Source organism: Gymnodraco acuticeps, unplaced genomic scaffold (genome assembly GCF_902827175.1).
Source record: "Gymnodraco acuticeps unplaced genomic scaffold, fGymAcu1.1, whole genome shotgun sequence".
NCBI lineage: Eukaryota > Metazoa > Chordata > Actinopteri > Perciformes > Bathydraconidae > Gymnodraco > Gymnodraco acuticeps.
In genome coordinates, this window is record NW_022990441.1 from 947,724 (window position 1) to 969,010 (window position 21,287).

General features: G+C 39.3%; 1 protein-coding gene and 1 non-coding gene across 3 annotated transcripts in view; both read left to right on the forward strand.

The window, feature by feature from the left end:
- LOC117552168 (rho guanine nucleotide exchange factor 17-like) overlaps positions 1-18,942 on the forward strand; it is a 56,053-nt gene extending 37,111 nt beyond the window's left edge. For both annotated transcript variants that reach the window (XM_034225449.1, XM_034225450.1), the window contains 23 exons: positions 1,037-1,114; positions 2,903-3,085; positions 7,970-8,086; positions 8,981-9,073; positions 9,192-9,368; positions 9,665-9,715; positions 9,920-10,029; positions 10,186-10,271; positions 10,567-10,685; positions 10,839-11,046; positions 11,292-11,365; positions 11,508-11,591; positions 11,919-12,022; positions 12,155-12,264; positions 12,656-12,775; positions 12,857-13,124; positions 13,365-13,451; positions 13,731-13,798; positions 14,084-14,232; positions 14,324-14,498; positions 14,592-14,687; positions 14,937-15,113; positions 15,236-18,942. In XM_034225449.1, coding sequence (XP_034081340.1) covers positions 1,037-1,114; positions 2,903-3,085; positions 7,970-8,086; positions 8,981-9,073; positions 9,192-9,368; positions 9,665-9,715; positions 9,920-10,029; positions 10,186-10,271; positions 10,567-10,685; positions 10,839-11,046; positions 11,292-11,365; positions 11,508-11,591; positions 11,919-12,022; positions 12,155-12,264; positions 12,656-12,775; positions 12,857-13,124; positions 13,365-13,451; positions 13,731-13,798; positions 14,084-14,232; positions 14,324-14,498; positions 14,592-14,687; positions 14,937-15,113; positions 15,236-15,444 — 2,943 coding nt within the window. In that variant the 3' untranslated portion in view covers positions 15,445-18,942. The remainder of the gene's footprint in view (positions 1-1,036; positions 1,115-2,902; positions 3,086-7,969; positions 8,087-8,980; positions 9,074-9,191; positions 9,369-9,664; positions 9,716-9,919; positions 10,030-10,185; positions 10,272-10,566; positions 10,686-10,838; positions 11,047-11,291; positions 11,366-11,507; positions 11,592-11,918; positions 12,023-12,154; positions 12,265-12,655; positions 12,776-12,856; positions 13,125-13,364; positions 13,452-13,730; positions 13,799-14,083; positions 14,233-14,323; positions 14,499-14,591; positions 14,688-14,936; positions 15,114-15,235) is intronic.
- On the forward strand, positions 4,437-4,509 carry trnam-cau. Its single transcript has one exon. It is a non-coding gene; the product is annotated as a tRNA-Met (tRNA).
- Positions 18,943-21,287: the final 2,345 nt, after the last annotated feature.

Sequence of the window (21,287 nt, forward strand, 5' to 3'; positions counted from 1 at the left end):
AAAAAAGTGTGTGTGGGTGGGTGTGTGTGTGCGTGTGTGTGCGTGCGCGCGCGCGAACGTGTACGACAGACAGTGGGAGACATGGTGGTTACATATGGACCATAGGGTTTTGCCTGTGGCTCCATGTGATATTTATAAGATGTGTTTGGTACCAGAATATTTTGGGATACTCCCCTGAGACCCCTGAGATTATATGGCTGACTTGTTCCATGATCCATATATTCCCTTTGTTATTCTTCCACCCTTCTCTACACTCAAACATATACATACATACATACATACATACATACATACATACATACATACATACACGTAGCCTGTCTCAAGTCATATGATAGAATTCATCAAATTTTAACAGAGGAAAGATGGAGCTTTTTTGTCATAAATATTTGTCTTTTAGCTCCTAATGTTGACCTCCTCTTGTGGTGTAGAAAAGGTGTACATAACAAAATCAACTTACACCGTACGTTTTGTTATAATTTTTATAGCCGCCTTTTTCCATTATTTGTCTTTGTATGTGTCACACTGGCTTTTTTTTCTCCTTCAATGAGTTTTTAGAGTTTTCATTCACTTGCACTTCAATAAATCACGAGTCATTGTAAGAGTTAACAGCTGAGTCATGTTTTGCCTCTGTGGACTTCCCGGCCCCAGTGACCTATAATCCGGTCCGTGTGTGTGTGTGTGTGGGTGCTGGTGTGTGTGAGTGTGTCGTAACATCTTTGCAGTCTTGTCTATGTTTGCCTTGATAATAATGTTTATAATATAGGCCACTAAACTGACAAAAAGCTTTAAGGCCTTGCAAGGCTTTTCAACGTCATGGAGCAATACAAAATTGCTTTTCTAATTAACTTTATTTAAGCTTGGGTTGATTCATTCACATTTTAATTACTTTTAAAATACAGATGTGCATGTCAGTGTTTGTGTGTTTGGGTGCTGTGCCTTTAGTAGACTGTTCGTATAGAATAGATCATTGATGATATAAATAAAGAAATACAATATAAAAGCACTGATGATAAACTTTCTTCTGTTTTTACAGGACATGAGGAAACATGTGATGATGACCCTCGTGGACACAGAGCAGTCATATGTGGAGTCACTCCGAAGTCTCATTCAGGTAACACTCATTCAAAAAACTCATTCAAAAACCACACACATGGCTAGCTCATACACAGCTCGGTTCTTACATCTCTGAGCTAACAAGATGTTCACTGAGTGATTTGCCACCACACACTCACAGACAGAAACACACAGGTGGTTTAACAGATTACTGTGGATGTGAAGCACAAATGTAGGTAACAAAGGTGTTATGTAATCCACTTATTGTCATTTATCCTGTCAGGCTAAACACTGTCTCACTGTCAACAGCATTATCTGCCCACACACACCTATACCCTACACCTATCTCTTTCATTAGCCAACTAACCTTTACCCCAAATATTAGCTGCATCCCTAGCTCTCTGTCAGAAAAACACTCTTCACCTTCTTCTAACTTACCTGTTGTATAACCTGTCTCTATTTAAAGTGTGTGAGCTCGCATACATCTGTGTGAAATCTGTGTGAGTGTGATTGTGCATGCATATCCCACATACTCACTGACTTCTCTCCACATGCATGTGTTTCTTTGTGTGGCCACAAAGTGAATAATCCTGGGCTGTTCCCATGGTGACACAGTGAAAGTAAGTGTTACCACGGTGACTGCAGTGAGAGTGGAGATCCCTGAAGGAAAGTGTCGGATGCGGTTCAGCTGAGACGGCTCTATAGCGCTGATGTCCAAAGTTTAAATCTGCCTCTTTGCAGTTCCTTTCTTGGGAACTTTGGGAGGTTCCTGTCACCACCTGCTGTGAATTGTATTAGCTCAATAAATGGCAAACAGAGAGTTTATATGGCCATACTCTAACTTGAAATCAACTCAGTAGGCCTTTATTTCTATAGCTCGATCACAGAGGTTTAACATTGTACGGCGAGGACCTCTAGTGGGCGTAATAATTATTACGCATTAAGTGAGAATATAAAGACAAAAGATTTTCACCTAGAAGACCCTGTTGCCGTCAAAAGTAACCACATGCTTATTTTACCCCATACAACCCTAACGATACCTTAAACCTCATCCTGTAATCTAAGAAAGACGTTTTGTTTAAATATTAACCATGTATATAAAACTGCCATTGTGTCAGCTGAATCACTGCTGCTATGAAAAAGCTTTAAGTTCTCTTTATCCCAACTTTCTTCTCTATATTTTTTTAAAACAGCAGGTTGGATTAGTCATCATACAGTATGTGTCATAAATTAGTCAATGAGCCACTCACGATTTAATATCTTCCGGAGCCTCTGGGCCGCATCTGTCTGAGTCTGTTTTACACAGTAAATTGAATCTCTAAATTTCTCTCAGCTTTATTGGATTTCAGTGTTTTCAGTATGTGTCATAGTCAGACTTGTTAAGATGCTAATACATCTACAAAAGCTGATTTTATTTTGTGTATTGAGGCACCTCGAGACCTAAGAAAGAAAAGGAAATAAAGTTAAGAGGAGAAGAAAAGAAGGATAAGATGATGTAAATAATAAGCAGACATACTTCGGATGTACCTACTTTAATAAAGCTTAATCTGTTTTTTGGCATTCACATCAACATGGCCTGTGCTGCATTCACGTCATTTCGTTCTGACTGTGATGTTGAGCAGCAATGTTTCGGTCACAAAAAAACTGTCCTACATAACTTACCAGGTTAAATAAAGGCTAAACACAAATATAAAGTTTAGCTCAGGGTTGTAATGTTTCATAAACAGAACCACAGAAGTTTCACCAATGAAATTACCCAAACAGTCCTGACTGCTGGAAGAAATGTTAAGCCAACGAAAAATATTCGAAATGGTCTGTAACGAACTGTTTTGTGTTCTCCCCTCAGGGCTACATGCGTCCTCTCAAACAGCCAGACAGCGGCTCCATAGTGGACCCTCTGCTGGTGGACGAGATGTTTTACCAAATCCCAGAGATCCTGGAGCACCACGAGTACTTCCTGGAGCAAGTTTCTGGCTGCGTCAGCCAATGGCACGATAGACAGACTGTCGGACATCTCCTCATCAAATCAGTGAGTAGAGATGACAAAAGGTGTCCTAAGCAGCAATTTGTAATGATAAGAAATGCAAAGCATTACCTCTGATAGTACCAGAAACACTTTACTGCTCTTAATAGCATCTGTCATAAAACAGTGTGGCCAGGGGGGAAATAATGCAAATATATGAATCAATCATAAGTAATGATGGCACCTTGAAGTCCAACTGATTCCCCTCTAAAGATTCAATGCGCCGTGACAGGGAGAATTGTATTGTTCTTTTGTTACTTTGTTTCATTATCATTGTAAGGTAAGGATAGAATTTCCTTTAAAGTCTGATAGCAAACTGTCGTTCAACTCTGCAAAACGATGGTTTTCAAATTCTGTCTTCCCTTTTTTTAAGTTAAAACTGGTAAAAAAGAGTTTTACTTTGAATGAAGTTGCAATTTTATCCTAAAACAATGGTGTTTTTCCAAATATTGGTGCAGCAGTAAAGCTACTTGTCCTGACATGACATACCCTTAAAGGGTTTTTACAGACTCGAAAGGTTAAATGAATTAACGTTCTTTTAAAAACACAAGTGATAGCGGAGTCGGCTGAAGGAAAGCTTTTTGTAATCGGAGACAGTCTATAGTTGGCAACACTGGTTAATATTTTGTTTTCCTGGTGACCTATTGGCATTTAAAGTTCCCCATGACCCGAGGGCGGCTCTTAACCTAGATTCTGAAAAGCAGTTCTCTAAAACATCAGTGTTAGGCTAAAGTTTTCAGTGTTTCAGAAGGAAAGAAGCCAACAGTTTACATGAAGTCAGAAATGCACAGTAGATCCCAGTTTCAATAGACCAGAATGCCGTGTGGCTCAAGCTTTTGTTTTTTATTGAGTGGGAAAAACCCTCACTCTCTTGCTATGTTAATGCTTTTGTTATCCCTCTCAGCTTGAATAAAACCTTTTCACAGACTCTCACTGGAGACACAAACTGTCACAAAAGAACAATGTCGTAAATGCGGGAAACGGCCCAACTGAATTACAAGCAGTAGAAGAAGAAGGTTGAGGACAATTGGCCTAACCATAAAACAAAAAATCACCAAATTTTACAAGACTTTACAAGAATAAATTCACAGATTCATTGCATACAATTTGTGTGTGTTATACGTTGCTGTGGTTTTCCTTTAAAGAGAATCTTTGAATATACCAATATCAAGACATAATGGAATATTGTCATGCAGGAAAGGAAGAATAGAGGGTATTTTTCTCTTTGGGTGAAGCCGTTGCAGATCTTCCACACTGCTCAGACTGAGCTACCCTCCCCCACTGCTTCACTCAATCCTCCCCCGCCTTCTGTTTCCACTGCAGCTCTTAGAGCGCCTGCAGCTGATATATTTTTCAGGCCTCGTTGGCGCAGTAGGCAGCGCGTCAGTCTCATAATCTGAAGGTCGTGAGTTCGAGCCTCACACGGGGCAGTGTTTTTATGTTCTCGTGTCAAAGAATGGCACAATATATGATATATTATCATATATCAAATATCATGTTTGAAGTGGCAGATTATTTAGCATCTGTGAATCATTGCTGGATCGTTTGCGGACAATGTTAGCTTTTGTTAGTATTATTAGATCTCAATGCTGCGTTTGACACTGTTGACCACAACATATTACTCGACCGACATATTACTCGACCGACTAGACCACAACACATTACTCGACCGACTAGAAAACTGGGTGGGACTTTCGGAAACAGTTCTAAATTGGTTTGAATCCTACTTAAAGGACAGAAAAAACTTTGTTTCTATAGGTAAATACTAGGGCTGTCAGTCGATTCAAATATTTAATCGCGATTAATCGCATGATTGTCCATAGTTAATCACGATTAATCGCAAATTAATCGCACATTTTGTATCTGTTTTAAATGTACCTTAGAGGAATATTTTTCAAGTTTTTAATACTCTTATCAACATATGAGTGGACAAATATGCTTTATGCTAATGTTTATTATCATTTGAACAATGACAAATATTTTCATGAATATTAAACACAACAACTTCTGAACATTGTAAATATTCGCCTCAATTCAACCTGGAACCTAGTACAATACAAATTGTGTGTGTGTGTGTGTGTGTGTGTGTGTGTGTGTGTGTGTGTGTGTGTGTGTGTGTGTGTGTGTGTGTGTGTGTGTGTGTGTGTGTGTGTGTGTGTGTGTGTGTGTGTGTGTGTGTGTGTGTGTGTGTGTGTGTGTGTGTGTGTGGTGTGTGTGTGTGTGTGTGTGTGTGTGTGTGTGTGTGTGTGTGTGTGTGTGTGTGTGTGTGTGTGTGTGTGTGTGTGTGTGTGTGTGTGTGTGTGTGTGTGTGTGTGTGTGTGTGTGTGTGTGTGTGTGTGTGTGTGTGTGTGTGTGTGTGTGTGTGTGTGTGTGTGTGTGATGGATCGTTGGCGCTATGTGCAACTCAAGGCATATGCTCGAACGGGAGCTGCCTGGACGCTGCAATCATGTTGCGCGCACTATCCGAGCTGAGTGTGCTGACTTCTCGTACAATGTCCCACTGTCTGGCTACCTGCATAAAGTCCAGTACTCGGCGCAGTTGTCGGCGAAATGTCGCACCTCTGTTTTCATGTAAACAGCTCCTTATATCCGTTAGCGCAGCTAGCTAGCACTAGATGCTAACAACAATGCACGTAAGGTCTCTCTCTCGCTCGCTCGAGCCACACATACACACACCCTCCCGGTCCTCCCAATAGCCAGTCGGTGCCTGCCCGTGAGCGTGGAAGTGTGGTCTGCCACAAGCGGGCGGCAGGAGCGGGGCTGTCAGCATCAGCTTGTAGATGGTATTTTAAACTCGATGCGCTCTGAAACTACGGGGCGGCCGAGGAAAAAAAATACACATGCGTTAATCGCGTTAAAATAATTAGTGGCGTTAATATTTTTTTTGCGTTAACGCGTTATTAACGCGTTAACTTGACAGCCCTAGTAAATACACATCTGAGTTGACAAATATGACATGTGGGGTACCTCAAGGCTCCATCTTGGGGCCTCTTCTCTTTAACATCTACATGCTACCACTGGCTCAGATAATGAAAAACAACAAAATAAGTTATCATAGCTATGCGGATGACACACACATTTACGTAACAATTTCACCAGGAGACTATGCTCCAATTCAAACACTGAGTAAGTGCATTGAACAAATCAATGATTGGATGTGTCAGAACTTTCTCCAATTAAACAAAGATAAAACTGAGGTAATGGTTTTTGGAGCCAAGGCAGAACGTATAAAAGTTAGCGCTGAGCTTCAGTCTGCAATGTTTAAAACAACAGATAAAGCCAGAAATCTAGGTGTAGTCATGGACTCTGACCTGAGTTTCAACAGTCACATTAAAACAGTTACTAAATCAGCCTACTATCACCTAAAGAGCATATCTAGGATTAAAACTTATTGTAAGTCGCTTTGGACAAAAGCGTCAGCTAAATGCAATGTAATGTAATGTAATGTAAAAGACTAATGTCACAGCAGGATTTGGAAAAACTTGTCCATGCCTTTATCTTCAGTAGACTCGACTACTGTAATGGTGTCTTCACAGGTCTCACTAAAAAATCTATTAGAAAGCTGCAGCTAATTCAGAACGCTGCTGCTCGAGTCCTCACTAACACTAAGAAAGTGGATCACATCACTCCTGTTCTGAAGTCTTTACACTGGCTTCCTGTGTGTCAAAGAATAGATTTCAAAAATACTGCTGCTGGTTTATAAAGCTTTGAATGGTTTAGGCCCAAAATACATTTCTGACCTACTGCTAGATTATGAACCATCCAGATCTCTCAGGTCTTCAGGGACTGGTCAGCTTTCTGCCCCCAGAGTCAGAACTAAACATGGAAAAGCAGCGTTTAGTTATTATGCTCCAAATATCTGGAACAAACTCCCAGAAACCTGCAGGTCCGCTGCAACTCTGACTACTTTTAAATCCAGACTAAAGACTTTTCTTTTTGCCGCTGCTTTTAATTGAACTATTTACATCTTAAACTGCACTGTAACTTTTATCCATGTATTTTTTCTTTTAATGTTTATTTTAATATCTTTTCTTTTTAATGACTGATTTTAAATGCCATTTTCTTAATGTCTTTCGTTTTTTTGTAAAGCACTTTGAATTGCCTTGTGTTGAAAGGTGCTATATAAATAAACTTGCCTTGCCTTGCCTTCAGAGAACATAAATATATATACATTTGTGAAGAATATCAATAAAATAGATTTCACAGCCCTGAATCAATGGTTCTGTGTGTTTTAGACACAGCTTAATCATCATTTTGTCGTCTGTTATGACAAATATGCTTACAATAGTTTCCCTCCCACGAGGTTATTCCACAAAAGGGTAGAAAGCTGTTTACTCTCTGACGTTCAATACACTTTGTGCTTTTTACTCTGTCACCGTCTATTTGTACAAAAAGCAGGTCATGGTGAATCACCTGCATGTGTTTATGCTGGTTTTGAGGGACTCAAAGTACCTCTTTTTTTAAAAAACACTTACACCAAGGTTTCTTTGGTAATCTTTTCATTTACAGCTCTCTTCAGCTTTTGTTATGATTTAATTACAAAGTGAGAAATTAAAAATGTCCTAAATGTTAGCTGTTAAGGGTAAATAATAGGCTTAAAATGAATTAAAGTAGCACTGCAACAATTATTTGTCTCCTATTTGTAGGAGGTGTTAGGAGTCTTAAAACGTAAAAGGAAAAACACTTGTGACATCTTACTATATTGAAAAGTAACAGGAAATATAAATATACATAAAAAGGCATACATTTTTTCATTTGAATATATTTATACTTAATTCAATAACTCTTTAGCTTTACAAACTCAATGGATTGCCATCAAATTGATTTTAAACAAGTGTACATAAAACTGTACTAATAGTAACTTAAATCTACTTTCCTCTTCTTCTCCAGTTCTCCAAAGAGACTCTAGCTAATATGTATTCAGCGTACATCGACAACTTTCTCAATGCCAAAGATGCTGTGAGGATTGCCAAGGAGGCCAAACCAGCGTTTCACAAGTTTCTGGAGGTGAGTGTTGGACTGAGTCACAGGATGTCCGTTTAGTCTGGGCAGCTGCTCCTATGTGTTGGAACACTAGAAACAAGTGTGTCTGCTGGAAAGAGCCTTTTAACCAGCTTTAAGATCCTGGAACTGATGCCACTGTTTGTCAATTGTAGGTCTCTGAATAATGTGTGTTTCTTTGTGCGCGTGCTTCCTGTTTGTCCATGTTGGTATTCATGTGAGTTTGTGTTATGTTTGAAAGAGACACCTAGTTGTTATTGCCCTAAAGCTACAGGACGTCAAGATCAGTTTAATATATTAAGATTTGTGTGTTTAGTAATGTATCTTTCCGATTTTCTTTCGAAATCAGATAACATACAATTTGATTTGAGGAACAGTTTAGGAGATCAGGAGGACCTTAGATGTTTTCACGATACCATATATTACTAAAATGTATATTCTCTTTAAGTAAATATAGTGTTTTCTTTCTGGGTATGATACATTAGTTGAAGACAACATTTTGTCCATTAAACAATCTACAAACCATCTTTTTAAAACTATTTAACCAGATCATTTGACTTGAGCAAAATGTCTAGTTAATTTAAGTAGAACATTATTGTACATTTTGATACTGTAATTTGCCTTTTAGAAATACATGTATGGGGAAAACCGCATGTTTGTTGCATAGACAAGAGCTCAAATGCTAAAATGTTATCAGAAAAAGCTGTCATGTCCTTTTCCAGCTCTCAATCGGACAGGATTATTTTCAGTGGAACCACTCCTCCATCTTGTGGTGGAGATGTGATATGCAACACTGACCAGCTTTTAGACATTTATTTTGTTACTAAGACTTATTTGAGTCTTTCATATGTTCTTATATCCATACTCTCCCTTAACCTCCTCCTTTCTTCACCCCAACAGCAAAACATGCGTGAGAACAAGGAAAAACAGGCTCTGGGTGATCTGATGATCAAACCAGTCCAGAGGATTCCTCGATACGAGCTGCTGGTGAAGGTGAGTCCTCTCAAAGTATATGTGCTGTATACTGCAAGTTGCCTCATTCTGGGTTTAGTTACCAGAATCTCATGTAAAGGCAGATCGTAACTTTGTGTGTGTTTTTGTTTTGTTCAAGGACATGCTGAAGCACACCCCAGAGGATCACCCGGACTATTCGTACTTACTAGACGCCCAGAGGGACATCAAGCGATTGGCTGAGAGGATCAATAAGGGCCGTCGCTCCGCTGAGGAGGCAGAGAGGGAGGCCAGGGTCATCCAGGAGATCGAGGCGCACATAGAGGGAGTGGAACATGTGAGATATTTATTAATGTACAGATAAAACTGTGTAGAGCTTATGTTTTCCTTCTTTAATGTTAAATAAGTCTGTTTTCATCATCCATTGTAGATTTATTTATTTATTCATCATAAAGTGTAAGTAGTTAGTAAAAAGGCCCAACACAATCATGCTATTGCATTGTTTTTTTCTCCGTGTTAAGTTCACAGAGCTTTTTTACTGATATTTGATTCCATACAAGAGACAAATGGCCAAAGTTTGAAGTAATTGCTATGTTTTAAAGTGTTTATCTTATCTTTGTGTGTTTGTGTTAGATTCTGAACCCTGAGCGGAAGTTCTTGAGACAGGAAATGGTCATGGAGGCGGTAAGAAGTTCCTTCTGAATTTACAAATGTTTGTAGCAAAGAAAGGTTTCAAAATGTGTCCAATGTCTTGGAAAAGAAGTCAAACTAATAGAAATAATTAAAGCAAACTCTATTATCTTATATTGATACATTGTTACATGGATGTGCAAAAGCCAGAGTGAAGATTTTCTGAACTTTTCCCCTCTCTTTAATCTCTCGCTGTAGAAGACCGTTGGTGGGAAGAAAGACCGATCTCTCTTCCTCTTCAGTGATCTGATCATCTGCACCACTCTCAAGAGGAAGTCTGGCTCATTAAGACGCAGCTCCATGAGCCTGTAGGCAATACACAAACACACACACACATACACACATAAGACAGTTACCTAATAACACTGCCCCTTGCAAAAGGCCATATGTTTTACAATGTTTGACAAAATGTTGCTACTATTGACCTCTTTTTCTGTCTTTTTCTGCTGCTCTCTCACTCTCAGATACTCTGCTGCGAGTGTCATAGATACTTCCAGTAAATACAAGTTCCTGTGGAAGCTTCCTCTGGAGGACGTGGAGGTGGTGAAAAGTAAGTGTAAAATTATTCATCTTAAGATCTCATGCTGCTGAGGACATGAAACACACAGGCAACTGCAATGCTTTTATTTTATTATTTTGTTTCCAAGTTGAATAGGTCTCATGACTGCGTTTAAATTATAATAACACTGTTTCTTGTTTATAACAAAAAGGAATACACAAAAATGAAGTCTCAGTTCACAGATTCATCGGTATTAAAATTAGATATTCCTTTTTTTTTACTTTAGATGTTTAAACTTTTTTGAAATGCTGTTCAGTCCTTTAACACTTTTAATTGAACTCATCAGGCTCGACTCAGGCAACAAACAAGGAGAGTATCCAGAAGATGATTAGTCGACTAGACGAGGACGTCAGCACTCTGGGTCAGATCAGCAAACTCTCTGAGACCCTCGGCTTCCCACACCAGGTACTGTGCACCAACACACACAATTACTTTAGGTATTATGGCCTTTGTAATTTCTTATTGTCTCATGTTCTAAGTTGTAGTGATAGCCAATGGTGATGGTCACCAGGGATGTATCAAATATCTATTTTTCTTCTTGTTTCTTGCTCTTGTCAGTCCCTGGACGATGCGATAAAGGACCTGATGGGCTCGGTGCACAGGGAGCTGTCAGAGAAGCAGTCTCTGGCCTTCAGCATGACCTTCCTGCCCACAAAGCTGGAGTTCACCACGGCCTCCGCTGAGAGCACCTTCATGTTCGAGTTCACCTCACCTGACACTCGGTCCCACTTTGAACAGACCTTCGAAGACGCCAAGAAGAAGCTAGGTCAGTAAAAAAAGATAAAACATTATTAACTGCACTGTAGCTTGTTAGTTAAAGTAAAAGAAAAGAGAGAATGAATTCCTCATTGGGGCCCAGCTGCATAAGCACCTTAAATTAGTTTTCTCAATCTTCCTCAGACTTCCTGAAAATAATATAATTATGATGTTAATCTATAATGAGTCTGACTAGGATTTACTTGGCCCAGACCATATTGAATTGCTCTATTTGTTATTCTGTCATCCATTTAGCAATGAATAAGGACCAGTGGAACCCAGAGTTTCTGAAGGCCATTCCTATTATGAAGACACGAAGTGGGATGCAGGTGAGAACAACACGGATTATCTGCTGTGTATATGGAGAAGATTTATGTCAGACAATTTATTTCATTCAGTTCATACCTGTAGACAAGCTCTCCACAGATGTTCCAAAGTTATATCCACTCATGTATTGTTGTTTGTCTCCAGTTCTCATGTGCCTCTCCCAGCCACAGCTGTCCTGACAGTGGCTGCGAAGTGTGGGTGTGCAACAGTGATGGATACGTGGGACAGGTGAGGAAAAACACTTAAATGTGGCTATAATGAAACCAAAAAGCCCCTTAGGAGACAACAAGTATTGATACTTACAGAGGATATCTTTATTACCTTCACAAAGGATGTTATATTTTCGTTTTGATTAGTTAATCAGTAGGCTTATGGAAAAACGACTTGCCCAATCAAATTGGGCAGAAGTGTGTAGCATGGGCAGAGGAAGAACGTATAATAATTTGAAGCAGATCTAAACTACGGGAAAGATACACACATATTTGTCCCTTTTATGAAGATTGCAAGATAGGTAGAGGTTGCCGCTCTCTAATTGATTATGTTTTCTCTGTTCAGGTGTGTCTGTTGAACATCAAAGATGAGCCCACAGTGGAGGCTTGTATTGCTGTCTGCTCAGCGAGGATCATATGTATCGCTGCTGTACCAGGACTCAAGGGAAGGTCAGTACACACTTAGACATTAAACACTCTTGCAACAAAAACCCACCTAAGTTCCTGCACCTGAGTGGTTCATTGACTCTCTTTCTGACTTAATCTCTATTCTACACCATTGACCAATGACTCATCTTGTAGGGAGCGTGGATCAGAGCCCACCCTGGCCCCCGGAGCCCCTGGTCCCCCCCAGCAACAGCTCCATATCTCCATCGCTCATTCATCGGTGGAGCTGACGGAGCAACCCACAGGTCGGTCCATAAAGGTTTAACAACATGACAAGCAGCAACTATTACTATTAATTTGTGTTTATTTAACAGAATCATTGCATAATAATCAACATTTCAGTTTCCAGCTCAATGAAAATATGCCAGAATCCCCAAATGTTCTATTTTTTATCAGCTATCCCTGGGCAGGCTTTTACAAATAGTGTCCTAGCATTACCAAGACAATGCTTTAACAGTTACTAAAGCACATAACCACACAACACGATATGATACAATACATATCAAATAAATTACCAAAGCTTATGTAAAACAATACTTTAAAACAAACTGGGGTGTGAACTGTTATGGTATAATCCTATTTTGCCCTAATGTTATCCTCTGAGTAATATTGACTTGTATTACTGATTGTTTCCAGGTCCCGGAGCTGAGCTTGTTCCTTTTGACAGTGATGACACTGATGATGAGGATTCACCCAGCCCTTCCTCCACTCTTAAGAGTCAGGCCAGTCACTCCACCATTTCCTCCAGCTATTGCAGTAAGTAAAGAACACACTTCAGTATCACACACTTACCGCATACACTCCTTAGGCTTATATTTTCAAATGTCCTCCCGTAAGATGATGAGGGCCCAGGCTCCAAAGACATGGCTACAGAGACCACCAGCAGTGAAGAGGAGCAGGAGTTCCCTGTGGCGAGCTCCTTTGGCGCCCCGGGCATGTTGGGTGATGGCGCCGGAGGCCGCGGCCACACAGAGAGCACGATGGACGGCCGGGCCATGCGCCGCTCCTCCCGGGGCTCGTTCACCAGGGCAAGCCTGGAGGACCTGCTCAGCATCGACCCGGAGGCCTACCAGAGCTCAGTGTGGCTGGGCACAGAGGACGGATGGTATGCGACACAGACACACACATCCATAGACATAACTTTCAGTCTAAATTAAAACTCAATAATGAACGATAAAGTGAAGTTATGAGACTTTAATGACTTGTATGGGCCAGCAGCTCATTCCCATATGGACATAACTTCCAACCCTACTCACAAATGATGTTCTTTTTTTTTACATAAAAATGTATTCCTTGCATATTGTTGTACTGATTCATCACCTATAACGCTTCTGTTTCCCGTCAGCATCCACGTGTACCAGTCCTCAGACAACATCCGTAACCGTAAGAACAGCATGAAGATGCAACACTCAGCCTCCATCCTCTGTATACTGTGAGTCACCTCCAACCTTACTTTGCAAAACTAAATAGCAGAATTCATGCTTCATTAGACAAATCAAAAGATGGAGCAGTAGTGGGTTGACATTTCTTAGTTAGTTTTGTCTCTTATTGTCTCAACTTTCTTGGTCCTGCTATATAAGTGTCCACGAACATGTTTCAGTTATAACTCTTTGTATTGTTAGAAATGTTTTCTTTTTTGTGTGTGCCCAACCTAAATAATGATTATTTTCTTGTCATTCTGAAAGCATCCTTTTTTTTTCTTTCCTTTTAGTTATTTTGACAACAAAGTGTTTGTGTCCTTGGCCAATGGAGAGGTGATAGTCTATCAGAGAGAAGCCGGTAAGCTTGGAAAGTGATCAAGTTTGGTTGTTTTGAGCTCCGTTCTATTTAGTTTGTGTGTTTGTTGAAGCTTTTATTCTCTGCAACATGTTACTCAAATAACTGTTATACTATGCTACCATGCTAGTCCACCCTGTCTGTTACCGGTTAAAAAAATGTCCCACCTGGTTGAGGAAGTTAAGGAGATATTTTTTACTTGAAATCCACTAAAATAATGACATTTGTATGTTTTCTGTTCCCTTGGTAGTCTTTCTGAATAACACCCCCTTCATTTGAAATCTGCAGGTAGTTTCTGGGACCCTCAGTCTTCTCAGACATTAGTTCTGGGCACGCCCACAAGCCCCATCACCAAAATGGTTCCTGTGGGAGGAAGGCTTTGGTGTGGCTCACAGAACAGAATCCTTATTTTAAACACAACTACACTGGTACAAGAGGTAAGTGGAAGAATATAAGGATGTGTGTACAACTGAGTAAATGTCGGTAGTCAGTCAACAGTGTGTGTGACATTTCTTCTCTCGTTCTCAGCACTGGTTCCAGGTGGGCACAGACAGCAGTCGGTGTGTGACCTGCATGGTGGCGTACGGTCAGGGTGTTTGGTTGGCGTTGCAGGGCAGTGCCCTGGTCAAACTGTACCATGCTCAGACGCTGGAGAGCCTGACAGAGGTGGATGTGGCGCCTGCTGTGCATAAGATGCTTGCAGGTAAGAGACACATAGGGAATAACTCCCTTCATCCTCACCACTGTTTCTCCCCTGACTTCTAACCCATCATCTATTTTCTTTCTTTCCATTCAGGTGCCGATGCAATCATAAGACAGCACAAAGCTGCCTGTCTGAGAATCACAGCATTGCTGGCATGTAAAGATCTGCTGTGGATTGGCACCAGTGCAGGTAAAAACATTTTTAGAGTAAGAAATCAAAACACAATCAACCCGATAATCAAAATGTATGATCATTTTGTCTTCATGATAAAATCAAATCAGATTTAGGTTGAAATAAAAGAGGTCTGGAAACAAGCTAAATGTGCGTTCACCTGCAAAGTATAAGAGTGTTTTCTTTAATGGTAGAATTTTTGTGTTTTAAATTAATAGATTTATTGGATTAAAAATGAAATATTTTAAAAGTTTTTTTTTTCTTCAGGGGTCGTCCTTACGCTGGGGATCCCAGCCGTGAGCTCAGGAACGGGGGCTGGGACACTGAAATCCCCCCAGGTGCCGATGGGCTCGGCTCAAGGACACACTGGCCACGTTCGGTTCTTGACATCAATCGAACTACCAGAAGGGTTTGACATGAACTTCCCACTTCCTGAATCCACAGGTAGTTGTTGTTTTTCATTTTTAATGTGCACTTTTGTCTATTGTCCACAGTAGGAAATTGAACAAGTGTTATCCTCACTTGTGCCTTCCCTTTACCTTTAATCCCTACTCTCTGTTTGTTAGGCAACCAATCCCAGAGCAGCAGCACAGTTGATGGAAACCTCCAAAGGCGCGACTCTTCGCGTCGTCGAGCATCAGCCCACATCCCTACAAAAACAAACCATCTAGTCATTTCTGGCGGTGATGGCTATGAGGACTTCAGACTGACGAATAGCAGTGAAACAGTTGGACGGGATGACAGTACCAACCATCTTTTACTTTGGAAGGTCTGAGACAATAAACCCCGGTTTGAACAACCCGCCCCAAACTCGCTCAATCTGAGAACTATAGCACACGCTCCTGTCCTTTTCCCCACCGGGACCCTCACTTTTTGGTGTTGTTGTTTTGGTCTTCTGCTCAATCCTCCAGTCTCTCTATGTGCACAATATGGCTGTCACCTTTCTCCTGGACTTACCAATGAATATGATCACTTCAAGAAGACTGTGGTAATGTTTCTGATGGTGTGCGTTATTCCTCACTGAGTGGTGTCTGTGTGTGTGATGATTTCTTTCTGTGAATATTGTCTTGAAAATTGTATTAAAAAAACTATTATTTTAGTGAAGAAGTCAGAAGAAGACAGAGAAGCCGAAAATGAAACTTGACAGAAGAGGATTTGGACTGTGTAGAATGTCACTGCACAGGAAGTTATAAGAGGACATACAAGTGAAGTGTGTACTTGTCCTTATACATCACTTCTCTGTTTGTTTTTGGACTCTGACGTCAACCCTTTACTCCATCATCACTTGACCCTTGCCTGAACTTCAGACAACATTTTTCCTGAGGACCGGAGGTTAATGTCATGTACAAATATATGAATGGAAACTTAGTAAAACATAACATCACAGACTGTAGTTTCATGGATACTCTGAATTGTGTTTTTTTTCTGCAGCTAAAGCTCATGCTTGCAAGAGAGGTTCTGTTTCAGTCTGTGAGCTTTAAAGGAATGAAGTTCAGGTAGTAGAATGGAGATAAAGATTTCTGGTCATAGAAGGCTTGTAATACTATCTACGTCACGATCATTGCTTTAAGATATAAGACTGCTACAAACCTATTTTCTCCTGCAGAGAAAGATTGACTAAAAAGTGCAATATGTGGAAAGAGCATTTAGCAAGACTTATACACACGCACATTAATGCACAGCCTTCACTCACTGAATTGGAAGGCATTTGTGAAAAAACAAATGTGTGTTTTCCACAGATAATCAGATGGTATCAGATTTTCATATTTCATTTTTGTTGTCAGTTTAAAGAAATTTAAACATAGATGATGCCTGCTACTGGAGTTGAGTAGGAAAGGTGCATAGGAGACTTTCCTCCTTAACATGACTATGCCAAAGCCTTGTATGTGTTACAGTTTTGACATTAAGGGATCTTAAGAGATTTATTTTGCAGTGAAATTTAAGTTTGTTGAGCAGAAATCAGGAGCTGATGTTACTGACTTCTATGATGCTGGGCTGTGGTAGCAGATAACGATAGTAATGTACAGTATTTATGGTTTTGATTTTAGCGCATTATTTTACAGCACTTAATTTATAGAAGATGTAGCTTTCACCTTTTGTGTTTGAGTTAAAGAACAAAAAAGCCTTGGTTTGATGAGCAGACTAGACAGATGGGAATAGTTGGTTTGGGCAGACAGACATACACAGCAAGGGTGTGACAGTCCACTCATTGTCCGGTACGATACGCAATACAGGGTTGTTTTTTTAGGAGTTGTATGACTCTGAAGAAAACAGAAATGTAAAGAAACAATCTAAAAAGGAAAGAGTATTGTAGTGTCATTGTCATTGCAAAGCATTGTCTTTGAACACAGCTCAATACTTATCTTGAAGAAAAAGAGAACAAGTCCCCCTCATGCCTGTTTGGAAGCCAATACAATTATTTGCCTAATATTCAACCTTTTTAAGATCCATTGTGACATTTTAGTCACAGGTAATATAACTATAAGATGTATTTTTTATACTCCTAATGCAGAAACATTGATCTTTGGAGAACAACATGCGTGTGGTTTGTGTTTTGGGACAATAGAGTGCCACCGATACAGAGTAGGTCAGAAGGACAAAGGTTGAGCCACCTACAAGTGCCTTCAGAAGGCTAAAAGTTAATCCAATAAACACACACACAGTGAAAAGTCAGCTTTCCCTCACACTACTTAAAGCAGATTCTTGGGGAAGTGAAGGGTGACTCTGAATTGTCCTTCTACACAACACACACTGAGTTAACCTCAGGCTTTGAGTCTTAAGTGGTATAATAAAAAACCTCATTACACTTTGCCAGCCATCTGGGCATTTCTCCTTAGCCATCCCAAATGCATTCAAATTGGGTTAACTATCCTACTGTGAGAGCAGCTAACAGTGAAGAGGGTTGGTTTGTTATTGTAAAAAGCCTCTCTACAGCCAGGAGTTAGCTTAGTTTAGCATAAAAACTCACAATCAAAATGGAATGTGAATCGGCTAGCTTCGTTATTATGGAGAGTTTAAACAAAAAAGGAATATGCCTAAATGCTCACAGATCCCATAATATCTTCTTTACCTATTTCATAAAGGTTCAGGTTAGAGGTTCAGGTGGGTTAATCTTTTATGCTAGCTTGCTAGCTGTTTCCATCTGTGCTAAGCTAGCCCATAGCTGGCTGTAGTTGCACATTAATGAAGCCAACTTGAGAGTGGTATTTATCTTCTCATCTAACTCTAAGCGAAAAGTGAATAAGATAATTCCCTACCTTATAAAAAGTATTCCTCTAATATCCTCTAGCGTAGCAAGATGTAGGCCTATGTTGTTTTTGTGAGTTATTTCTAATTTTTGAGTTTCCAGAGCCAAGAGCTGCAAAGTGACCCATTAAATTGCTGTTTATCTGTACTGGCTGTAGGGAAATCGAGACCTCCCTGAGAAATGGAGTTAGTTCTTTATTTTCTGTGAAGAAACATTGATATGCTTTCCCTGCTGATACCAGCGCTTTTGGAGCAGCATGTTTTTTTTAACCGTGAGCCTACCTAAGTAATTGCTTAATGTTCTTGGAGGAAACCTCTACCATGGTTGAAGTCCATTACTTTTGATTAACCTGATTCAGAAAGAAGAAATCATATTCTTATTTTCACTAGTTGCAGCCCATTGTATTGACTTAAGACTCTTAATTTTACATAAGCATGCATCCTGGTCTAATTTGAAAAGGATTAGTCGAATGAAGCATATTGTGTAAGAAACAGAGGATTCACACTTAATTCACATCAAACTCATCCTATCATCACTGTAACTCTCAGCTAAGTAACCTCTATTCCCCACATGTTAAAGAAGTCTTTATTGTTGTAAATATCGGTATATTGCCTTTTTTTCTGTAAATATTGCACCCACGGTCCTCAATTGTTGATATGAATCTAATGGCATATTTTTATATATTTGTGTAAGGTTTGTTTGTATTTTTCCCCCTCCTCTCTGGCTTGCGTTGTCAGTGATGTTTAAATTATAACTGTCAGATCTTTCCAAGAGAAGACAAGATAGCATCTGAAAAAAAATTGGCATTGATGTTTTCACTGGTAGTCATGTTACCACCGAAGCATACAGTATGTCTGCCTTGTTACGAATATCTACAGGAAGGAAATCTACCTGATCTAAACTCTGTTTATCTCTGGCTGGGATGCATTTGTCATGGTTACAGTGTATCAGAGTTACTTACTGTATGTAGCTGTTATCGTTCTGTCACTCTGGGTTCCTCTTTGTAATTAAATCAGTTCACTCGTGCCGGTTTGTGCCTGTTCTTTCTTATTCCTAATGAGCGGTGGGTCTCCTTATTTATTTTTAATTAAAACCAAAATGTTATTGATTATAATACAACGATGAATTATTACTTATACAACACTTTAGAAGGGTGTAAAAATAGTTGTTAGAAATTCATTTGGTTGGTGGTCTTCAGCAATATGAGGTTTAAGTCTCTTAAAATGTATTAATCTCTTCATTTAAAATGCAAATGTATTTCATTTTATTACAGACAGTTTATTTGTATTTGAGTTATTATACAGTAGTTGTAATAATTTAAAGAATAAAGAAATAAAATGTGGTTGGATGTGATGTCTGACAAAACATGAACTGCAAACAGAGTCGATAGTTGATTATTTCCGGCTTCGCTACTTCTTGCATAATAAAAGGCGTTACCAGACTACCTACATCGATCTAGGATTAGCGTCACTCGGAAGAAGAGCAAAGGCTCTATAGGGAAGGTACCTTTTTTCATTGTGTAATTGTTGGTATCTGAAACTGATAAGAAACCATTGGGATATGGTAAACAAAACAAGCTAGTTGAGGATGTCACCGTTGAGTCTGAGAAATAACTAATAGAAAAGTAGTCATTTGCTAACTAATAGATAATGGAAATAATGCAATGAGTAATTTACACAATCAAAACTTGGAAAGAAAAACTAGAAACAATTTGCCTTTTGTTACAAGACATACATCTGAGTAATACAAATAAGTAGTAAATAAAGAGAAATAAAACTGACTCAAATCAAATCTCATGATGCCCTCCTCTTAGCCCTGACCTAAACACAAAGTTGCCACTGTTTTTTTTTTACTCGCCTTCTTCAGTGTCACTCAACTATTCATCTTACTTTAACCCACTGACCCACAATGAAGTGTATTGTGATATGATAGCCCTGTAGTATATAGAGGAAATCTGAATGAATGCAGCCCATTTAGGACACACACAAGTACCAATGTTGCTCCCCCGTCATGGACACACACAAAGTTGCATCCACACACAGTATTCAAATGATGCATTACACAGTGAAGATCTGTGTGGTGAATGAAAGAGGCAGCAAAGACAGCAGCACAGACATTCATCTGTCTGACCAGAATGACCGACTGATATGTGAGTCATTGAGTTGCACTGATTCAGCCCGGCGGAAGAATGTGGGACAGTGGAAATCTCCTTAATTTGCTGCAATCAGATTTTGTTTAATTGTTTGTGTAATGAGAAAAGCCATTTTGATTTAATCTTACACAATGCTGTTTTTGTCCTCAGGCTGCTTGCTAAAAATAAGAATCCAATTTTTGTTTTTACTCAGGGAAGGTTGACACATTTTGTCTGTTTTAGGAGCTACACTTGCAGTATTGTGACTGACACTCAGTCAATTAAATGTCTTTATTACAACTTGAATTGATACATTCATTTAAAGAGCATCCCAAAGACACCATTTCAAACCTAACCATTATAAACAAATGTAATATGTTAGAGTCTTTGTCCACTTTCAGCATTCATAGCAACTATCTTAGCTTTTACCTTTTAAAATGTATCCTTTCTATCCTATAACTTGCAATGAAAGCATTAGGACGTACAACTAAAGTATGACTAATAATGCATAATAGGGGACAATGTTGTTGTTGTTTTTGTTTGTTTTTGCCTGTCCTTGTTTGTCTACCCTCCCCCCGACAGTAAAGCGTCTTTGAGTTTGAGAAAAGCGCTATATAAATATAATTTATTATTATTATATACCGTACTGTACAAGTTAACAGCCAAAAATAACTTTTTTCTCAGGAGTAAAATTGGCTTCTCCATTAATGCTGTATAATAGGGGAGGGAATACTTTCAGTGTATTGAAATTAATGAAAATTGTTCACAGAAGACCTTTCGGCATGTCACTGTAGAAAGAGCACTATTCAGGCTGAACGTGAATAGAACAGAGCCATCTTTAATGTAAGTATTAACCCCTGTGCTTTACTAAATGACAAGGTACACTGTAAAGTTACTTGCGCAATCAAATCACAAGTGTTGGAGAACTTCACATTGATACTGACATTTGCAAACATCTAATAAACTAAAAAGATGTATAACAGCTAAAACATGTGTTACAGTGCAGAGGAGGGAATATTATCATCCAGTTAGTTGGAAGACTCTTTTGAAGTTTTGGGAATTCCTTCAAAATGGAGGTAAGTGTATTTTTCAGACGGATGTGTTTGAAAAAGAGACATTTAGAAGTACTTTAAAACTGACAAACAATAAAATTAGCAGGATGTTACTTTGAGTTAAAAGGTTTTAGTGAATAAAACTGTTAATGTGTTTACTGTATTTATTCCTATTAGGCCTACTATGT